This window comes from Argiope bruennichi, chromosome 1, assembly GCF_947563725.1.
Source record: "Argiope bruennichi chromosome 1, qqArgBrue1.1, whole genome shotgun sequence".
Classification (NCBI taxonomy): Eukaryota; Metazoa; Arthropoda; class Arachnida; order Araneae; family Araneidae; genus Argiope; species Argiope bruennichi.
Genome location: NC_079151.1, coordinates 77,889,789 through 77,911,635, shown reverse-complemented (window position 1 = coordinate 77,911,635; position 21,847 = coordinate 77,889,789). Strand labels below are relative to the sequence as shown.

General features: G+C 27.6%; 1 protein-coding gene across 1 annotated transcript in view; it reads left to right on the top strand.

Annotated features, from left to right (window-relative positions):
• LOC129969246 (uncharacterized) overlaps positions 1–11,802 on the top strand; it is a 135,942-nt gene extending 124,140 nt beyond the window's left edge. The window contains exons 3-4 of the mRNA XM_056083713.1: positions 5,405–5,700; positions 11,499–11,802. Coding sequence (XP_055939688.1) covers positions 5,405–5,700; positions 11,499–11,528 — 326 coding nt within the window. The 3' untranslated portion in view covers positions 11,529–11,802. The remainder of the gene's footprint in view (positions 1–5,404; positions 5,701–11,498) is intronic.
• The last annotated feature ends 10,045 nt before the right edge of the window (positions 11,803–21,847 follow it).

The window sequence follows — 21,847 nt, the reverse complement described above, 5'->3', positions numbered from 1 at the left end:
AAGATCCTTTCGCATTTAGAAAAGAAGAAAGTTCTAATGCGTTTTTTTCAAATTTATGCAAATACAAAATTTATATGAAGCTAATACAATTATGAACTGCTTGATAAGAAATTCACTATGTAAGATCCTATAATCTAAAGTGTAAGCATTCTAAACAAAAACTCATGCTGAAAAAAGAATATATAAAAGGAATTAGAATTTAATAATATACTTTTGAAAGATATTAATAAAAGCTGCTCATGTTCTTTATTTTTAAAATTTAATATTACTTTAGCAAATAAATAGGTCCATGAAATATTTTGATATAAACTAGAATAATTAAACTTACAAGTATAATTTATAAACCTCTTCCCATGGATAGAAAGTTTCGAAACATTTAAATCAAAATTTTAGGATTAATACTAGTAAAACACTTCTGATTTCCTTATTCAGCATAAATATGCATTATTTTAAAAAAACGTGCTAATACAATTCTTTCTATTCACAGTTCTCCAAATTTTGTAACGAATCTAGAATGTAATTATAAAACAAGTTTTTTTAATAAAGAGAGTAAACAACAACTAATTAAATTTCTGGCAAACGTAGCAAAATTTCCTAATTATAATGCAAATTGAAACTCGAATAAAGATTTAAAAATAATATTGCATTTTTTATATAAATATTTTGATTGCTTTAAAGGACGAAAAAAAATGTTATGCATGATATAATAAATAGATATGAATCTTATCTTAAAATATATGTACGATAGTTTCCCTGGTGGAGTCTATCGTTTGAAATATATCAACTGTAAATGTCTTGTTATAGCAACTATAAGAAAATTCATATATGCAAGAATTGGAATAATAATGAGAGAATATAGTTGCAATATTTAATTTTTCAAATACTCTCTCTCCCACTAATAATTGGATCATTTTGTGAATAATTTCCTCAATTCAGAGTTTATTCAGAATTCTGAAAATTACCTTAGCACGATATCAGATTTTAATGAAAAGAATTGTGAACTAAAGCAAAGTCCTAAATGTAAGAAAATAGATGTGATAATCAACCTGAACTGCTTAGTAAAATGTTGGAAGTACATAACTTTGAAAACACTGCAATAAAATTTCGAAATATTTTTAAGCAAACTGTATTACAACTATACAGTGCTTTGTGATACCTACCATATGTTAATCAAAATAATATTTATAAACAAGTAATGTGTTCATTAATTGATAATTCTTAAGAAAGTGGTATTTTCAAAAACCGAATGTCAAAGGGTTTAAAACTTAATAGTTTTACACTCAATAATTGTGATGGAAATGCATATTATATTGTCCTTTTCTTAAATGAAACTTCCCCGAAATACTTCTGCTATTTTGATTAAAGTTTGAGTCACATCTCCTACCTTGGAGAAACCGCAGTTTCCTGGTCTTAAGACATTAATTATAAGCAGAATCTACCATGATATAAAACAGAGAATTGTTATTTCTGACATTTCAAAACAAAATAATTTAATTTTGAGTAGTTCTCTTAATCTGTTCGGCTAAGTTAAATTATACAAAATATGCATAACTTTTCAAAACGTTCCAGTAATCTTGTTTACTAGCATTTCGAATCCCATTATTTTAAATTAAACTAACAACTTAAACTCAAATTTTCTAATTTAAATGTCAGTAAATACATTTTCTTTTTCGTAAAAGTAGTGTCTTGATGTAAATTACGGAATGAATCTAATTTTCTGAAAAAGTAAATGAGATTCCTTAGAGCTTCAATGTGTTTTTAAGGCAATCTCAGGCAAATGAATAAACATCTGAAAAGAAATTCTAATTAATTATTTAAATTTCAAAGAATGAAATGAATATATTTTATAATTAAAAATTACTTCTAATGCTTGATAATTAAATAATGAAATGCTTCAAACCCTTTGTCATAATTTAGAGTGAAACGGCTTCATGAAAGAAGTCATTTTACTCCAGAAAGAAGGAAAAGAAATCAAAATTGATATCAAACTTTTAATCAAACATCCCACCTAGTAGAAGCTGTTTTTCATGCTACTGAAAAAATTTTAGATATACCCTTTAAGAAGTTGTTAAAATAACGTTAAAGGATAAAAAAGAATGTTTCTGGTTATGTAATATTTATGTATCATACAAGAATCAAAGTCTACGTAAACTTTGAGTAAAAGATAATTACTTCAATTATGTTATCGTCTCCTCTTTATGATTCTCTTTACTGCTTCAGGAAAAACTATATAAATTGAAATCATGGTCAGATGACGAATAGAAAGCCCGTTATGTACTATCACTTTCCAGTTTCTACAACACACTAACTTCAGGATCTTCGACCCATTATAGAATATTTAATATGTAGAATTTCAATTATACCATACATCTTTATCAGAAATGGATCTCTAACCAGTGATCCTTCAATATCTAAGCCGAGAACACAGAAGATTTCAATGTAGTTTCAGCTATTTCCTTTTTATACTCAAATTAAAATCACTTTTAATTCACAAAATATGTTTAATAAATTATACATAATATTTAACCGTTGAAGTATGAAGATCCTCGTAACTAGGAAAAAATGACTTTAGAATTAGATTTTGGTGATAATGTGTAATCTTATAAAGAGAAAAGGCTTTGCTTCTTTTCAAACTTTTAACTATTATTCCATTCGAATAAAATATTTTTTAAAAAAAATAGGGATTCTTCAATGTTTCTCAGAAATAATTTATGACGAATCTTCAAATATCAGCTTTACATTAATAATTACGCTTCACTTTAAATGCTGCTGTAGGAAATACTCAGAATAAAGGGAAAAAGCTCTGCATTTGAATATTACACCTGAATTTATGCTGCCGTTTTTAACGTTTTTCCCAATGTTTACTCACGACCTTCGTAATTTACTACACATTTGTTGATATCTTGGTTCGATACTACATTCTTTTGAGTAGTTTCTTGCGATTTACGCATTTCTCCACTATTCCGCCGATCTTTTCAAAAATGTAAAAAAATTCTGCAATAACTACATTGAAAAAAAAATCTCAAGTATGTTCATGATTGAAAGAATAGGAAAAAATCTATGAAGTTATTTTCATTAATTCTTATATACAGATAAATTATTACAGAATTTTTTTTAAATTTTATTTTTATTTCCGTTTATTATCTTCAAAACTTGAAATTTCTTAATTTTGTTTTCTATTATAGAATAATTCATAAAATTTCTTTATTTATGCTAAATATCACCAAATTTATTCTATCAGAAAGAAATTATTTGCCCCAAACAAAAGGTATTTTATATTTGAGAACAAAAAAAATACATAAAGTTGCATTAATTCATTTTGCAGTATTTAATGTTTATACTGTTTTGCATGAGGAAAAAATTGTTAACTTACAGGAGAAACATGGGGATAAATACCCTTGTGAATCTTAAAATTTCATATTCAACTTCAATATCGGTACATTTCATAAGACATGATAAGATATATAACTATTTTTTTCCAAATAGATGAGTTCTTTATATCGGAAAAACAATGAAAAATAATGATTGGTTTGTTCTCGCAAGGTGAGCATGCTACTGAATGTAAAAATCCTCCCTTTCTCTCCCAACTTCTAAATGTATGAATTGTCATGGAAAATAAAAACAGAGCTTCTAGCATTTACAGAAACAGAAAAAGGGCTCCCGTAGAGATTACCCATTTCCAAAGGAATCAACAAAAGCAATCATTCATCCTCCTTTTTTTTCCATTCTTTGCCACGGAGGGTGATGGGGAAAAGTTATTGTATCTAGAGTAATGTTTTTTTTTTTTTTTGCTCTTTTCACGTAAAAAAAAACTCTGTGCATACAATCATATATCATACGCATTTATAAATGACAGTTTTGTGATAAATAAAATTTAATCGTTCAAGATGTTGTTCTTGAAATTAAAATATTGAATAAATATATAATGATGCAATTTTTTTATTTTTATGAAATAAAGATCAACAAAAAACGATTCTTATTATTCTGTTAAATAATAAAAAACTAAATAATAAAAATCTTGAAAAACTCTGTTTAGTAATTATTTCTTTTAAAAATAAATTGTTTCTGAAAAAGAAATCTCAAATTGTTTTGAAAAAGTTCAGCACATTCATTTGAACAAATTTCAATGTTTTTGAACTGGCATGAGAATTATAATTAAGGGATTGCTATTATGTAATTTTGTTTTGTAAGTGTGGTGGAATAATATATACTTTTAGTAATAAATAAAAGCTTATAAAAAGAATTGTTAATCACTATTGTTTAGACAAATGGAAACACTTTCGTCTCTGCTTATTAAAAAATCATGGCATTTATAACTTTAAATTTAATATGGACTTCGATGAAATTATCTGAGTTGATGAAATTTCAATTCTATGATGAAACCATTTCAACAATTTTTATAAAAAAAATTTTCTAATCGATTATCAATCAGATAATTTTTCTTATCTAAAAATATCTTTCCCATAAGATTATTTTAAACTGTAAAAGTAAGCATTAAAAAATTATATTTATCTCAACGAAACAACCGCAATTCACCTAGCCCTAAATTTCTTCTGTCATAGAAATAAATAAATATTTTTCTTTCCTTTTCTACCAGTTAGTAAGTATCTAATATAAAAGAAAATTAAGATTCAGAAATAATGTATTTTAAGACAGTTTTATCAGTCATTATATGCTTATTAGGATGCATAAAATAAGGAAGTGAAAGTAAAGAATAATGTAATAATTCATCTGGTATTTAAGTTTAAATTTATCTCAAACCTCAATGGAAAATCTTTTTTAATCACTTAATACTCATTGAATCTATAGGAGGACACAAAAATGTATACATAAATATAACGCTAGATCAGACATAGAGAAACAAATAAAATTATTTTTAATGTAAGTCATAGGGCAACAAAGATACCTTGACTCTAAAAAACACCCTACTATTGTAAAAATGCCTTGTTTCTATATCTCTGAAGCATTCTTAAAATTTGTCTAGATATTTTTGAATCACACTACACACACGCACATCTATGCATATGCTTAGGAAGACAGTTTCAAAAGCATCATGTGCATTGTATTATCACAAAGAATAAATTATCGTCATTCATTTTAATGTCTATTACAAAGAATAAATTATCGTTATAAATTTTAATGTTTATCACAAAGAATAAATTATCGATATTAATTTTAATGTAAGGAAATTATCACCCATCTCAACAGAAAGATTGTTATCGAGATATTTACAATTTTTATGTGCAATTGATCGATTATATGAAGATGGCACTTTATCAACGTGTAAGAGAAAAAAAAAGAGGGGATTGTTTTTCTTAGATTCACTCCAGAATAAAAGTATTTCCCTTGTTTAATCTGTATTAATCCACAAATTAACATTCTCATTTTTTTCTGACTATTCCAGATTCCTCCAATCCCCTAATCAGCCAAGATGACTCGTCCCTGGATGAAGAAGATATGCCCAAGAACAAAAGAGAAAGCCACTCCCTGTCCATCGTGAATCCCCTGGACGTTCTCCGACAGCGCCTCATGCTCGAAATGGCTCGCAGAAGGATGAAAGAGAACCAGGACCAAATCCGAGAGAACGCACTCATTCTGAAAAATCTCGGAAAGAGATCCTCCTTTAGCACAATGGTTGGCATGGACAACAAAGGAGGACTGGATGCTAGGACGAAGCAAGATTATCTCAGAAGAATACAAGTATGTTAACAATTTCATCGAATATTTTTGTAAAACAATGTAAAATATTAATTTTTTTTAAATATTGCAAAGCAGCTTTCAGAAATTTAATAGTTTGTATATGATCAGTATATCAGAAAAACGTTTTTATAAATGGAAAAAGAGAATGAGTAAAGAATAAATAAGTTATTATCCTATAAGATTTTGAAAAATTGCAGGGAATAAGCTTATTTATTGAAATCAAAAATATACTTTATCCAATAATGTCACAACATAGTAGTTTCAATAAAAGCACTTGAATAGAAATATCATGTTTCATGTTTTTTTATTGAAAAACTTCTGGCTTTCATGAGGAGTTTGAAAAGAGAGATTCTTTTGTGTAAAGAGTTTTGATGGATAGAAAAGGAATTCATTTAATAAACGTCTTAAGGTAAATGAAACAAAAAAATTGGAACATACTTCTAAAACTATTTATAATTCTAATTTTTACAAATATTTATGATGTTTAGAAACTGTTTAAGTAAGAACTCAGTAAATAACATTTTACTTATTTTAAAATTCAAGTCGATATTCAAAAATTACAAGTATATTATTCATATCTAAAAATAGTTTTGGAAAAAGTGTAATATATCTTTAGAAAAAAAATATGAAAAATAAAATCCTAAATCCTAATCTGCAAAAACGATTAATAAAGCCAAATCATCAGTTTTATACATTGATTTTTTTTCTTCAATATTTTAAATATTATTTTATTATCTGAGAGACATTGTCATCTATATGGCATATTTAATATTTATAAAATTTAAATTACTGATTTGCTCAAAAAAGTAGATTATTTTTTTCCTAAGTTTGCCTCTTGAAAGCAATTCATAAAATTCTAAAACTCGTTAACTTCTCAAGACAAGTTAACTTTTAGCAATCTTTTGGAGTTGCTATGAGATATTCGGCTACATTTAATAGAGATTTAGACTTAATAATTAATTATTACGTCTTTAAGAACTTAATTTTTTAATAATTTGTACTTAAAACATATATAATAAAATTTTAATTCAAACAATTTATACAGTAGTTTACTGATATAATAGCACTAATTTCGATTTCTTAGGAAAACATTTGTACCAATTTTTAAGGAATTTAGCCTAAGAATGGAGACAACAAAGCATTGTAGTTTTTGGGTGCAAAGTGTTAATTAGTTTTGTGTGATCTAATATAAAATTCCAAAAGAAAATTCACCTTACTTTAAGGCATACATTTTTGAAAAAATATTTCTTTACGGATGGGGAAAAAATTACTCCAAACGGAATTAATCTATATTTTTCTCTTTTCATTCTAAAATATTTTAATAATTAATTACATTATACTTTTAAAAATTTGAAATAGCATACTCATTCTGACATTCCTCAATCAAGCAGACAGCACACAAAATTTGGATCTTTTAAATTAATATTTTGAATTTAATAGATATTAAAAATTTCTTTAAAAAAAGTAGTTTAAAATTATTTGAAATCTACTTTCATTCTAAGCTGCTACATTTTGAAAAAATATTCTAAATATTACTCTTTACAACGAAAATTATGGTTTTCTTCAACATAGTTAAAGCAAGTAATCCATAAAGAATTCATTTTCCAGAAAGCTCTTTAGAATCATTTCAATTTTACCAGTTTTCAGTTTGAAAGAAAGCAGTGCTAAACTGAATGTCTCTGGATTGAAAAATTTGCATTTTTTAGCATTCAAATATAAAAATATATTAACGCCAATGCAATTCCTGGTAAAATCGTTTATCACAGGTTCAGAAAATTAATATTAACATAGACTTTTATGTAAAAAAACGTAAAAGGGAATGGCTTAACAATTACCAGATATTACCAATTCATCTTGTTTTCTTTAAGCAAATATTACCTTTAACAATAACTTTTACGTATATATTGTTTGACATTCTTGTTCCACTAATGAGCATAGAAAATTTTAAGGAAAAATCAAAAAAAAATTTCCAGTCTATCATACTAATATATTAATTTTTGCTATAAACCATTCCCTTAAAAACTGCGACATTGTAGAGAATTAAAAAAAAAAGACCTTCGGGGATTTCAATTATTGTGTGTACATTACAAGCATTAATCAACCGCTCTATATTTACTTTTATTTGTGCTAGAATTATCCAGGAACGATGTTCAAACACTTCCTTGATTACTTTGGGTTGTAGCATTTCTCTTCATAGGTGTTACCGAGGGCTAGGATTCATAAAAAATTGAGTTTAATGTCGTCAGAGGTCATTTGTGCCTCTTTCGACCATTAATTTCTTTCGACAGAGGGATGGGTGTTTACTTTCTTTCAACGCGTGTGCTTAACCGCTGTTTTTATGTATCCACAAGGTGCAATATCAACATCTTTTAGTCATATTACTAAAATATGCTTTCATATTTAGGACCGATGCTTACTCTGTTATTAGGTATATTCCCTTAAGTGGTAGCACGGAGCACGCAGGCTGGTTTAATCGATTTGCACTTATCATGCTTGTTTTGAGCTGCCTATAATCAGCTTTCAATAAATGACTTGGTAGTAGGACATAGGAAAGGCATTAATACTACAGTCGTAATGGAAGTGGCTTTTTAAAAAAAATCTTAATGCAATATGACTAAAAGATATTGTACTTATCGTCTTCATACCAAAGCAATGTTATTTTTTCCAATAACTTACAGATACTGAGAAAAATCAGCACCATCTATAAAATTAAGCTATTTCTATATATATTTATAATATGATGGGAATATTTCTAATATTCCATAAATAAAATAAATCCTTGGGGTTTTTTTATGAATTACTTAACATGAATGTTTTACACACACACATAGAATTAATTGACTGTGGCAACATTCACAATTGATAATTATTTCAAAAAATTTCAGGTTGTTCATTAAAGAATGGTTTCAATGATTCTTTAAAAAAAGTAAACCACACAAAATTAATGATATAATTAAACTGTTTCGAGAAAAAGTCTCTACTGACCATCAATGCCCAATTCTATAGTTAATTCGTACTTTTGCCATATTTATAGCCCTTAATCTCTAATTTGCATTATGCTTTAATATATACAAAATGAATATATTACAAAATATTTTAAATGTTTAAGAATTTGAGCAATATTTATTGAGAATCAGCCCGCATTTGTATGTAGAACTGAAAATAGAAATCGTTCGATAGTAATAATTACGGATTCGTAATATCTACTTCAGCTTTACTAAAGCTGAAATCCGAAGAAAAGAATCATAATGATTATTAAATACTTAATAAAATGCATAACTTAATTAATTTAGTCGTTTTCTCAAATATTTAATTACACGCAAACTGTTGAAAAGTTATCATCAGTAAATAAATAAAAATTCTGTTTATGCTGTGATTCAGTACTTCTAAAATTGAAAAATTTGAACTTTGCCTAATTTCTGACTTTTGCTTTCTGACTTTTGAAATATGATTTCACAATTTTACAAATTTTCAAAATGAGCCAGGCACATCCAAGACTTGTTAGCATAAATTGCTTCTGCCTACACTTTCTCATTTTTCTTCTTTCTTGCTACGTAATTGCAAGAGATGAAATTTAGCTCAACAAATAATTCAGTTTCACTTGTAAATATGCAAATAATGTAACTCTACCTACTTTAGGGAAAACAAGCAAGAAAGTAGTTAATGGAGAAACGTCTTCCCTGTTTTATAGGTTAATTGAATTATAATGCAAATGATTGAAAATGACAATTTCAGGAAGCGTGTTGAAATTGCATCAAATTGATTCTTCCTTACAGCACGCAGTTAAATTTAGAAAATTTATTCCCAAATATTTTTTATGAATCTAATAAGCCGAACTCTCTTTGAAATGCGTCACGCTAGTCTTAGATAAACAACAATGGCAATACTTATGAGACAAAAATATAATTAAGAACATTAGTTTTCAGATAAAACGTATGAAATGAATTCGTTTGTTCTTTAATGGTTCTACTAAGATTTTATAATTTGTGATATTTATACAAAAAAAATGAATGAGCGCAAAAAACAACATTTTGAGATAGATTTTTTTTTTCAAAAATATTACTGACCAATATTATATTTTCCCCAAAATTCATTATTGTGTTATATATAGATTGTTGTGTAACTAAAGACAATTGATTCGATTTTAAAAGACATACAACATCCAGATGCAAATAGTTTTTAATAATGAGTCCGAAATTCAAAGCATGGTAACTGATTCCTACTATTATAACTAGGTCTAATTAGAATTTTCTCTTTTTTCAATTATCTTTATTATCCCCATTCTCATATAGAATACCAAACCAATCTTAGACAAAAACGTCATATTGATGCAAATAATTTCAGTAAAGATATTTATATGGTGATTTTTTTTACATAAATCCTAACTGTGTTTAACTGTCGTTTAAACTGTGACTAAGGATGGCTTTTAACTACAATTGAATTCTCAACATAAAATGCAACCAGTAATATATCATAATACACATTACTGGTTTGCACTATCATTATTACCTGTAAGTCTCTTTGGCAGTCTTTTAGATAGAGGAAATTTTTTCAATTAATTTAATAAAAGCATTAATATTAAAACAGAGTAATTTTGATGATTGAGACAAAAAATTGCATGCTCAAGCTATCATATAGATAATATTTCACTTACAAACATGAATTACTATGCAGCTGTCTATTCTAACCTTGGCTCAATAGCTAATTTATTTCGAGACAGACACATACTATTAACTGAAAAAAATTTCTAAGTGATGTAAAGAATTATCTTTTATATTATTTGAGTCAATAAATTTTATTTATTGACTCAAATAGTATACTGACAAAAAAAACTGACATGTACTGACAAAAAAAATTACATATTCTATTCTTATTCATTTTCTTACTGCTTTTAGCTATAGCTAATAAGGTAGCAGTTTTATCAAACCTTCCTGAAGACTGAATTTGAAAGCGTTGAATTTCACCATTTTAAGCCAATGAATGATTCCTCTAGAAAACGCCATCCATTGATTCACGGATCTTCCTCAAAGTCGCAAATCAAACAGCTAAAATTGATTAAGAAATAATATTTAAAATTCCATTATTCAGTCAATTTTGGTCTCAATATAGTGGCGCTTTTTTGAAAAACATTATTGCGTTAAGCATATTTTGCTAAGAAATTCGGGGGATTGCAAAATAATGCAATTTTCATAATTTTTTCAGTAATAAATTTATTGGCTCGAACTATATAAAACATATTTGTTTCTGTCGTTTTAAACACTAAAAGTAAATAAATGCCTATCTCCTTAAAAAATAGTTACTAAGGCCACGATTAACTAGTCACTCTGTATCTGAATGAAAGGAAACAATTCTACCAATTTCTTGAAATTAAAAATAAAAGAAGAAAAAAAATACATATTAATATTATTGAAAGATGACAACATTTGAATATTAAAAAATAGGATATAAATTAAAGCTATGCAAATATTTGTATCACCTATTGTTTTGAAGTGTGAAACTGAAAATTATATTACTTCATGTGTGTATTTAAAATTTTTAACTATCATGATCTTCAAAATGTTGAATACTAAAAAATAGAGTTTTTTTCATAGATGGGAGCGTCTGTACATTAAAATTAATATTTTTAAATCCAGTGAAAAATAACTTTCTAAGCCAGCTCTATATTTTATTCGTATAATTGATTTGAATATTTATTCACTTTACAGAGATAAGAAATAAACTCATTTATGTAAAATTACTGAACTGTTAACATTTCTCATATGAATTTTAATTTTTTTTTTTCTTTTTGTATTCCTTAGGTCTCCAACTCTGAAGAATTTGAAGTTTGAGTGTTATATTTATTGCGAAGGAGAAACGAGAAGGAAAATTCTGTATAAAAGACTCTTTCATCCAACAAAAGACAAGACAAATAACCGACAATGCAGTATTAAATGTGTAAATGTAGTTTTTGGAAATTGTATTCGCACACACTCTAAAGCACTACACAAAACGCATTCTTCTTCAACACATACTCGTACCTTTATTCAAACATTCATAAATGAAAAATAATAATTAATATGATAATTGCAGTATGATTAGAATTAAACTCTGTTTTTGATTCTGTGTGTTGTGTAAAATGATTAAATTGTAGATGCGTCTTTGTTGTTCCTATATGTATCTTTCGATGTATAAAATCAATTAACGTAAATTGCAATATTTGTAATCGTTTATAAAATTTGTATATTAAAATCCCCAATAATTGTATCTTGTATTTTCAAAAATCGTTTTTTAAAAGCACTCTGAATTTCTCTTGATTAAGCATGTTTCAAAAATAAATCGTCAAAATTGATAGTTCAATGTCTCTTGTATGTTTAAAACTTAAGCTTATTCTGAATTTCTTAATGAATTTCACCCAGTTGAATATTATGTGCTGCAAAGATTATAAAATTTCTACAACAGAAGTAATACCACATTTTTAACTATTGGATTCAACAAAAATAGTCACTAAGAGAAAAAAAAATGCAAGATATATGTCATTAATTATTTTTTTGAAAAATGATTCAAAAATCAGATAATAAAAATTTAAGGCTGTTTCTAAATCTTTAAATTGCAGCGATAAACCATCTAAGATGAGAACTTACTTATATCTTTAACAGAAGTTTGACCTTTAAACTGTGCGGCTCAATTTTTTGCTGATATTTAAATCGTAAGATCACAGTAACCTCTTGTCGTGGATTTCATTAATTATTTATTTTTGCAGATCATTTTTCATTGCCACTAATTTCGCACAATTTTTTTTCTCTTGAAATCAAACACGTGAACTTCAAAACTCCTTCAAAAATTAATCAGGTTTAAAGGCGACACCTCGCGTCTTACCGAAGTACTTTATTATTTTCTTTCTAAAGGTTCTTCGTGAAAAGAAAATTAATTAATTTCATGTAGGAAACGCGCTTCTGTGTAGTGTGGGTGAACATTTCCTTCTGCTCTTTCACTGTCTCTCCACTACCCCCATATCTGTCTACCTCCTTTCCTCCGTTGAAAAGTAAATTAACCTACCGTTCAAATTCCTGTTTAAAAACATTTTGAAAAACATCCGTACATTCCGAACTTTTATTGTTGTAATATATTTAATTGTTCAATAAAAATCCCTTTGTTCCGTCTGATTATTTGAGTGCTTTTTTTTTCTTTGTTATTGTACTCCAAAGAATAAAGATTCACATCTTTTAAAGTATCTTAATTGGAATTATGATGAAATTCATTTGATGAATTAAATAATTCATTTGGCTTAGTAGATGTACGTACATAGTTTTGGTACATCAAATAACTTTGTATAAATTTTGTTAAAAATTAAAAATCAACAGAATTTGGGTAGATAAAAGAGCATAAAAAAGTAAACTAAAAGAGCATAATTTTATCTACGAAATATGAACCTCTATTGATTTATTATGTCACAAGAACTTTGATAAAAATCCTCCAAATACATTACCGAAGTAGTTAGCCAGTCATCAGTATGCACAATCCGAAAGCCAAAGAAACACGAGTTAATATCTTGTTTCAAAATCTTGTTTCTTTAAGAAAGAGTCTCTGAGTAATTCTTTCAAACAATTTTTAATAAAAATGTTATCCTAACTCTCTCCCCATATGTTCAAAACCTATAAGCTTGAAACAAGGCAGTGAACACAAAGATTACTCAAATTTTAATTTTCAGTATCCCGCACATGAACGTTTTGCGCTTTAGAGTATAGTTGAGAAAAGTCGAGTTTCCATATTATAATCCTTTTTATCGGCTGATTGAAACAAAAATTTGTTACAGAATTTGAATTTTAGTAATAAATTTACATACCAAATTTCACTTTTCTAAGATGTTGGTTTTTGAGTAATTATATTTATATGTAATCCATGATACAAAAAGGCCGTTAGCTTTTTGACGGAATTTGTTTTAAAATTTATTCAGATCTATACTTTCATGGCTAAAATTGTATACTATCTATCTACTTCTTTATGTGTGGTAATCTTTGCCACTTCCTCTAAGACAAACTTCCTATGAATGCTTTTTATTCAAAATTTTACAGATTTATTTATTAAATTTATAAATTTGGTGTAAAGATCATAATCGCATGCATCCAACAGCAATACGAATTGTATCACTTTTGCGCCTCTTGCAAAGTGAGGATTTCCAAATCATTTTTTGTTGGTTTCCTAGTCATGTCAGCATGTATGGAAATGAAATGGCTAATTCTGCTGCAAAATCTGAATGGTCGTGTTTGAACCAAGGACTTCCCTATAATGATATTAGGAGGTCTTTCATTAATCACATTTATTCTACCTGGCAAAATAAATGGGATCTGCAGATCCATAACAAACTGCATGAAGTGAAGAATAACATTAGCCCTTGGCCTGTCCTCCCTATACGTGGGGTGGATGTCTGGTTGACTCGCCTCCCTATAGGACACACATGTTTCACGCACAGGCACCTTATTCTTGGCGAAAGGGTACCAAAATGCCCAACTTGCCATGTTGAGTTTAGTGTAAAACACATCTTGATTGAATGCCCTACTTTAAATTCACATCGTCTCCAATATTTTCATACATCAGCAGTAATTTTGAAGGGCTTGGTGGGTGAGAAATATTACCCAAATATTTTTAACTTTCTAAGAGCCACAAGCTTTTTAAATCACATTTAATGTTTTCGAAATTACTTTTGCCTTATCACTTTTAAAATTTTAACCATTTTCCATCATTTGTTTTCTTTTTACTTATTTTTTTTTCTTTTTACTCTGAAACCTAATACTCAAGGACAAAATTTTCAACGAATAAGAGGCAATTAAATTCACATATATCATTGTATCGTCAGAATACAATTTCCACTGCAAATATATTGATGTGCGCATTATTTTCCGTTAAAGATATTATATTTTGAATTACAACAATACATTCAATCACTTTTCTTTTTGTTTTGACTCGGTCTTTCTAGCTGTATATAGACGACATGTAATTTCTGAAACGTTTTAAGGATTTTATAATGTAAAATGATTATAATGAGAATAATAATTCCTTCCAAGATTTAAGAAAGGGATATTATATTAATTATAGTATCATTATCTAAGTGTTCGAATCCTCTTTAATTTTTCTTTTTCTTTCAAGAATTACAACAAAGATAGCCATAGAAGTATATTTTTTTTTTCATAAAATAAAATAAATGAGGAAAATGCATAATCGGTTTCTATCTCCTCTAAATATCTAAACTGATTGCAACGCACTGATTTTTCATCGCATACTGCTGGCCATTTCCTAATAATAGGACGTTGATAACCACCAATATTACAAACTTTCTCCTCATGAACTTCAACCACTTTATATTATATCAAAATGCTTTTTTCAAAGTAATAAAAATTGAAATATGCAAAAATAAGTTATGTAATAGCATAAGATTCTATAAAACAAAAGTCTATTTAAACTAATATATAAAAAATAAAATTGTTTATTATAAATCTTTCTCACATAAAATATCTCAAACTGCCAGAAACGAAGTATTCCTCCTACTTACAGCAACTTAAACGTTCTGAGCTTTGCTGTGGCTGATGGTACAACTTGGCTGATGTATTATGGTGCAATTCGTAAAAAACATGCACAATGCTATTGATCAAAAATAAAAATGGTGTTAATTGAAATCTATTTTAATTATTCACTTAACAAAATGCAATGGTTCAGTATTCGGAACTGAAATCTGAAACTTTTAATAAGAAAACTCATAGGCAATATCTTTATATTTTGAATACCAACGTAAGTAACTCTTTTTCAATATTTTTTTTATTTTCAGTTGAACACAAATTTCGTGTAAAAATATCGGATGAAAATATCTTGTGCATTCCTCAGATATAAACAAAATACATAGTGGAAGAAATAATTTTGAAACTTATCAAGTATTACAATACAAGGTTTCGAATTTAAAAAAAAAAAAAGAGAGACAGGTGGTTTAGAGCAAAATCAAAGAATTATGTGCAACAAATAAAAATTTGAGGATTTTTATGTGCAATACAGTTAAAGTTCAACATTTATTGTAGTCTTTTAGGCTTTTTAATGCAGGAAAATTTAATTGAATCCAAATTAAGGTTAACAAATCGCTATCTGTCTAGCTATTGTAGGCAGCCTTTAGTAACTAAAAAGCTATAAAATTTTAATAACTAGCTGTTGTTTTAGCTAATATATAAATTATTAAATTAGCTCGCCTTTTCACCTTTCAAAAAAAATTTCAAAACAAAATTCTTGATTTTTTTTTAAATTTTATTTTTAAAAAATCAAATACCACCATTGCCTAACGAAAATAAAAGGCACTTTAGCCATTTTGCCCGCATTCCAATCTTCCTATTGAATTTGTTCATTAAAAAAGTAAAGAACACACGGTAAGGAAAAAAATTCAATTTGTTCCATTCGATTAACGCTGTGATTTATCCGAATGGTTCTCCCGCAAAACTAACAATCTACGACTCCCTCGAGATGTGACTGAATCGAATGTTTCAAGTTTAAAAAAAGAATAATAATAGGCAAAAGTCTTCTTTTAGCATTTTTTATACTTTTCAAAGGTTGAGTTGAATACTTTTTATTTTCAATACTTGTAGCAAATGAAGCCATAAAACAACAGTTAGTATTTAACATTTATTTTATGTCTTTTTGGTTTTTTAGAACCATAAAATCATTATATATAAATTGCTTTCAAAGTTAAGGTCTTTTAATTTTTTTTAATAGACTTTTTAATTTATAACTTAAAAGAAAATTTTCGCACCAGCAACATTTTTTTAATTTAGAATTTAACATTTTTTTTTTTTGAATTTTGACTTTACTGATAATTAATCTATACAATGCTTTTGATCAGAATCAATAATTATATTAAGTGTGGGTTAAATCTCAGTTTTGTTATTCTGCACTTTATACTTTAATATTATCCGTTGAAAGATAAAGTAAAATGAATTTAATTTGCTGGATGCCGAAAAATAATACCTAAAACATGAATACTTGCTTTTTAAGACAATTCTTAAAACAACGTAACTTTAACTTAGCTAAAAAAGTTTCTTACCTTTTGATTGTAACTTGTCACAAATGCAGAATTTCAGAACAATTCTGATCTGAGAGAAAATTACCATTGAATACCAAATCGCATGACTCCATTTAAAATGTTGTAAAACAGTAAACACGTAATTCTTCAGGGCTTCATTTTCCTTTTTTTAAAATTCCTTATCCTTATTTGAAGAAAACATGTTGTAAATCATTCTAATTAATACATATTTACGAAAAATAAGAACACAACGATTGCAGAATCAAACATGATTCAAATCTACCATACTTTTATTTTTAAAAAGAATTCTAAAAATATCAACATGTTGCCAATCTCAAAAACATAAAACAATAATAATTTGGAAAACGATATGCAAAAAATGTATGCAAAATAAAAATACAAAATATCTTTAATATTTCCTCAAAAATTAACGGCTAGTGTAACCGAATCATTCTTACTTTCGATGGAAGTCAAATCATTATATCGTTTATTCGAAATCATTATATCGAATATTACATCGTTTGTTCTCCTTGATGTCGCCTTGTCGACACAATGGTTGATGTATTTAGATTATTACAATATAAAAATCATATAAAAAAGCGCAACAGTTTTAAATTACAATAGTCAAACATATAAAGATAATGTATAAATAATATATAAAGGAGATTCTAAATAATTTGAATATTCTATCTGTACATAATACAACAAGGTAAAAGTAAACACAAAATTAGTATAACGTCAACGTTTTAAACACACAGTTCTCTATATGTACTGACCTAGTATATTCTTTTGCTTCCTTTATTCCTTCCAACTAATCTTCCAATTCGTATAGTATCTAATAATTCGAATACCATTGTTGCATTCGTGTGTCACCAAAAATGGAATGCAGACAAACTTACTATTAAACGAAATCTTACTACATCATAAATAATATTACCAAATTAACACATCAACTTATTTTTATTCAAACTCTAGTATCTTTTGAAAACAACAAACTCAAAAATTCAATAACGTATCACTGTTGCCAATCTGAACTAACAACTATTTACAAAATAATATTTATAATTATAAAACTACTCGTGTGTACACAAATTACTCAAGGAATAAATAGATGCATGTAAAATGTTATTTTATAAAATTGTTGAGAATTTAAACTTTTGACATAATTTTTCTTTTCTCTGCCTGGTAATGTTTTTTAGATAAATTCGTCAAGTTTAAAGATTTACTAATGATGTCAGGTTGTAATGCATGTTTTCTTTACAGTAACTAGATGCTAAACTAGGCCTATTATATATTTCATTGTATTTCCAATTTCATCTATGACGTATAAATTTATTTTTTAAAGATATTCTCTCCTTCGGTTTCAACCGAATAATACATATGCTGACATGAAAATAGCTTAATAATATCCATATCAAAACATTTATATTTGTTAAGTTGCTTAATGTTCAACAGTAAACTTTTAAGCTTATCAGTCTTTAAAGAATTCGTATTTTAATAAGACTTTTTAGAATATTTATTCAAGAAATATTAACTTTAAACTTTGTAAGCTAAAGTTTCTCAAAAAACTTTTGGTAAAAGTGAATTTTAGTGTACCCCTTGCTGCGCCAACAATGCCAAGTCGTCAATAAAGATGGCGGTCAAAATAAACAAATATTTCCGCGGAACAGTTACGGTTACCATTTCCCGCCATATAATTAGAACTTTTTACTGATAATAATTTTTTTTTTCAGACTGCCCAGTGCCATCTGCAGATGCCGAAGGCACCTGGCAGAATTTTTTAACTTAAAAAAACATTGTACGGCTTCGCTAGCAGCGGGAGCGGGAACATAGTAGCTTCGCTAGCATATTGAACATAAGGACTGTGTTGATAACAGGAACATAACCAAACATAACCAAAAGAAAAGAAAGAACGGAGAAAGAAGTAATCGGAACATTCTCCATACAAAATTTCAAACAAACATCCTTTTCCCAACTTCATCAACTCGTAAAAAAATATATTCCACTCACCCTTCATCCATTCTGCCGGTTCGATATAAAATCATTCTCCATACAAAATTTCAAACAAGCATCCTTTCCTAACTTCATCAACTCGTAAAAAAAATATTTATACATATTTCACTCACCCTTCATCCATTCGGTAGGTTCGAAATACTGTCTTCCATCCCATTTATCCGACATCCATTCTTGCACAATTGCCGGCATAACAAATTATGAAGTGAAACAACCGTTAGAACACCAAACGAATTATGAGAACTGCGAAGAATTCTATTACAGCTGTCTTTTAAAGTGAGATTGCAGACGATTTCGTAAATTAAGAATTCAGACGATTTTTTAAAGCGCATACTGACAATTAAAAATCGCAAAAGAATGAATATTTTCTGTTCGTATTCACATTTAAGAAAGAAAGAAGAAAATAACTTTTAATTATAAGCTTAACTTTTTTATTTAATAAACTTTTAATTATAGTAAAGATCAAAATTAGAATCTTTAATCGATATTTTTATAATATTTTTAATTTAACATTTTTCATAATATAGTTGTAGTTTATGTACAACTCAACCATTGCAAAAGTAGTAAACTAAACAGCATTAGGGTTGCTAGAAGAGCGTTCCGATGGGTTGCCATATTGACGACAAACTCGGGGGGACTTCATCCAAACTTTTTTACCTAACTTAGCGAAATTCATTCCGGAGATCTTGATATTACAAGGCAAATTCCATGAAGATGTTCATAAAGATACTTTTGCCACTTTCAATGAAAACTGAACCTTAAATTTCCAAGATTTTTAATATTTATGAGGAAAATTCTTGAGTTTCGAGGCAAAATGTCTTATATGTTATTCCAAGACAACAACGAATCCTGGAAACAAAAGCAATCTAAAAATAATTCATAAATTTACTGAAAACATGCATGAAGTTGCAGAATCGTTTCAGATTGTTAGTGAAATATTAATTTCAATAAATGTTTAGCTAAATGCAAATATTCCAAGTGAGGAATGAAACGATGTAGATAATAAATTAAATAATTACGAAGTTCAAGAATAGTCGTCTCGAGGAAATCATCAATTTAAAAAAACTTCAAACAATTCAAAGATGTCTTTTTGAATATGTTTTTAATTTTTTTCCCTTGAAAAAAGAAGGAGGGTTAGCGTAATAGTCTGTAAATATTCATCGAGTTAGATTTGTTTACTTCATTTCACGATTTATCATTATTTTATTCAAGTTCTTGATTTCTTCACGGGATTTTAAGTACGGAAAATTTTAATTATTTTTTACTGCATACGCTTTTCTTTTATAATTAAAAGCGAGTTTAATTTTTCCCGTTCAGCTAAAATCATGAATCCCCCCTTTGTTTTGAGTGAACATAATTTCATACCATATCGTAAAATTAATCATTTTTTCATTTAATTTAAAATTAAGTAAGAAAACTAAACTAAACTTAAAATTAACTAAGAAAAGGTAATCGCATATTTAATCTTCATTGCTATTTTTGATACATTTTTGAATTTATAGTTTCTATTTTGATACAATAGTGGCTACAACAGAAATAGATGCCAACTTCAATCTGAATTTTGAAGAATCGTCTACTGTGTATACATGCTAAGTTTGTTAAACCTGACAGAAGGTTAAGCTTTCTTCGCTTTACATCCACTAAATACTGAGATGTGGCAAATAAATTTTCACTCTGGAATTTTTTATCTTTTAACAATTTAAAGACATGCGATTCGATCTTAAGGGTTTATAAAGGCTGGTTGAAACTTCAATTTAAAAAGTGCTGTTGTAGAAAAGAACCATAAACAGAAATTAAAATTACTTAGGAAAGGAAAATCAAAAATGCTAACTGGATTTTTTATTTGATTAAACTGTATTTGGATCTCAGCACCACCTACTCAATGTTCAAGCTGCATTCGATACCATAATACAGTCTTATAAATATTTAAATAGTGGACAAGTACACTTTGTGTGAGTAATAGTTGATAGCAATGGAAGGACCATTGAATGATTGCATTGGGAGTGGGAGCCGAACACATGTGTCCCACATCACCAATGTCTCAGAAGGATTTTCTGGAAATCAACATTTATCCTGTGTCTGTCTACGATGGGGATCCAGCTTATTGTGTGTGATTATTTGGAAAGTAGATTAAAACTTGATAGATTTGACGCGGTGGACGCGTCCCATAATAAATGTTTCAGATTATATTAATGAGCATATACCTTACTAAGTATATAGAAAGAATTATCAAATAAATCAAATTGATCATGAGAACTAATAAAATAGTACAAAAAATAATTTAAAGTCTTCATAAAAAATCCAAATATTTCAAGTATTAAAAGTATTAAATAAGTATAAATTATTTCAAGTATTAAAAGTATTGCTTTAAAAATTATGACAAGCAATTACTGTATTCACAGAGAATTCTAAATTTGTATTCAAACAAATCACTTTATGTTTATTGTGTGAACATGGATTGACTTCATTAATACCAAGTAATCAATGGAATAGCAAAGACAATCTAAAATTACTGTAATTTATTGTTAAGAATTTAAAAATAATGCAAAGATACAGAATGGACATAAAACCAATCTCTGGTCTCAAAAAGATATAACTTAAATACCGAAAGAGCTATTTTTCTCAAGTGTTTATACAATTTACATGAACTCATAAAGATTTTGACGGTATTGTCGGAATTTACAAACATTCGGTATGCATGATACTTGCTGCATGAGAAATGGAGATAATAATCTAGTTTCAACATCACCTGAAAAACTTCCCATAAAACCAGAATCCCAAAAAATATTTTAGAAACTATTTCTGTCTATCCATCATCAGTTTATGGATATGTTTCAAAGATAGAGAAGAAAAATAAATGACTAAAATTTGATATACAGTTTTTACATCAAGATACTAGATTTCCTTAAATTTCTGCACAAAAACTGAAGACAAGAATAGATTTGTTTGTCTGACAGTCTCTTTATATGTAAGTACCAAAAACTCTAATGAGTAAATATAAAATTCAAAGCTTCCTAACTCCGTTCATTTTAATCGCAGAAGAGTAAACCTGTTTTGTTGTTGTTATTTAAAATATTAGTGAGTCAAGAATATTTTATTTAA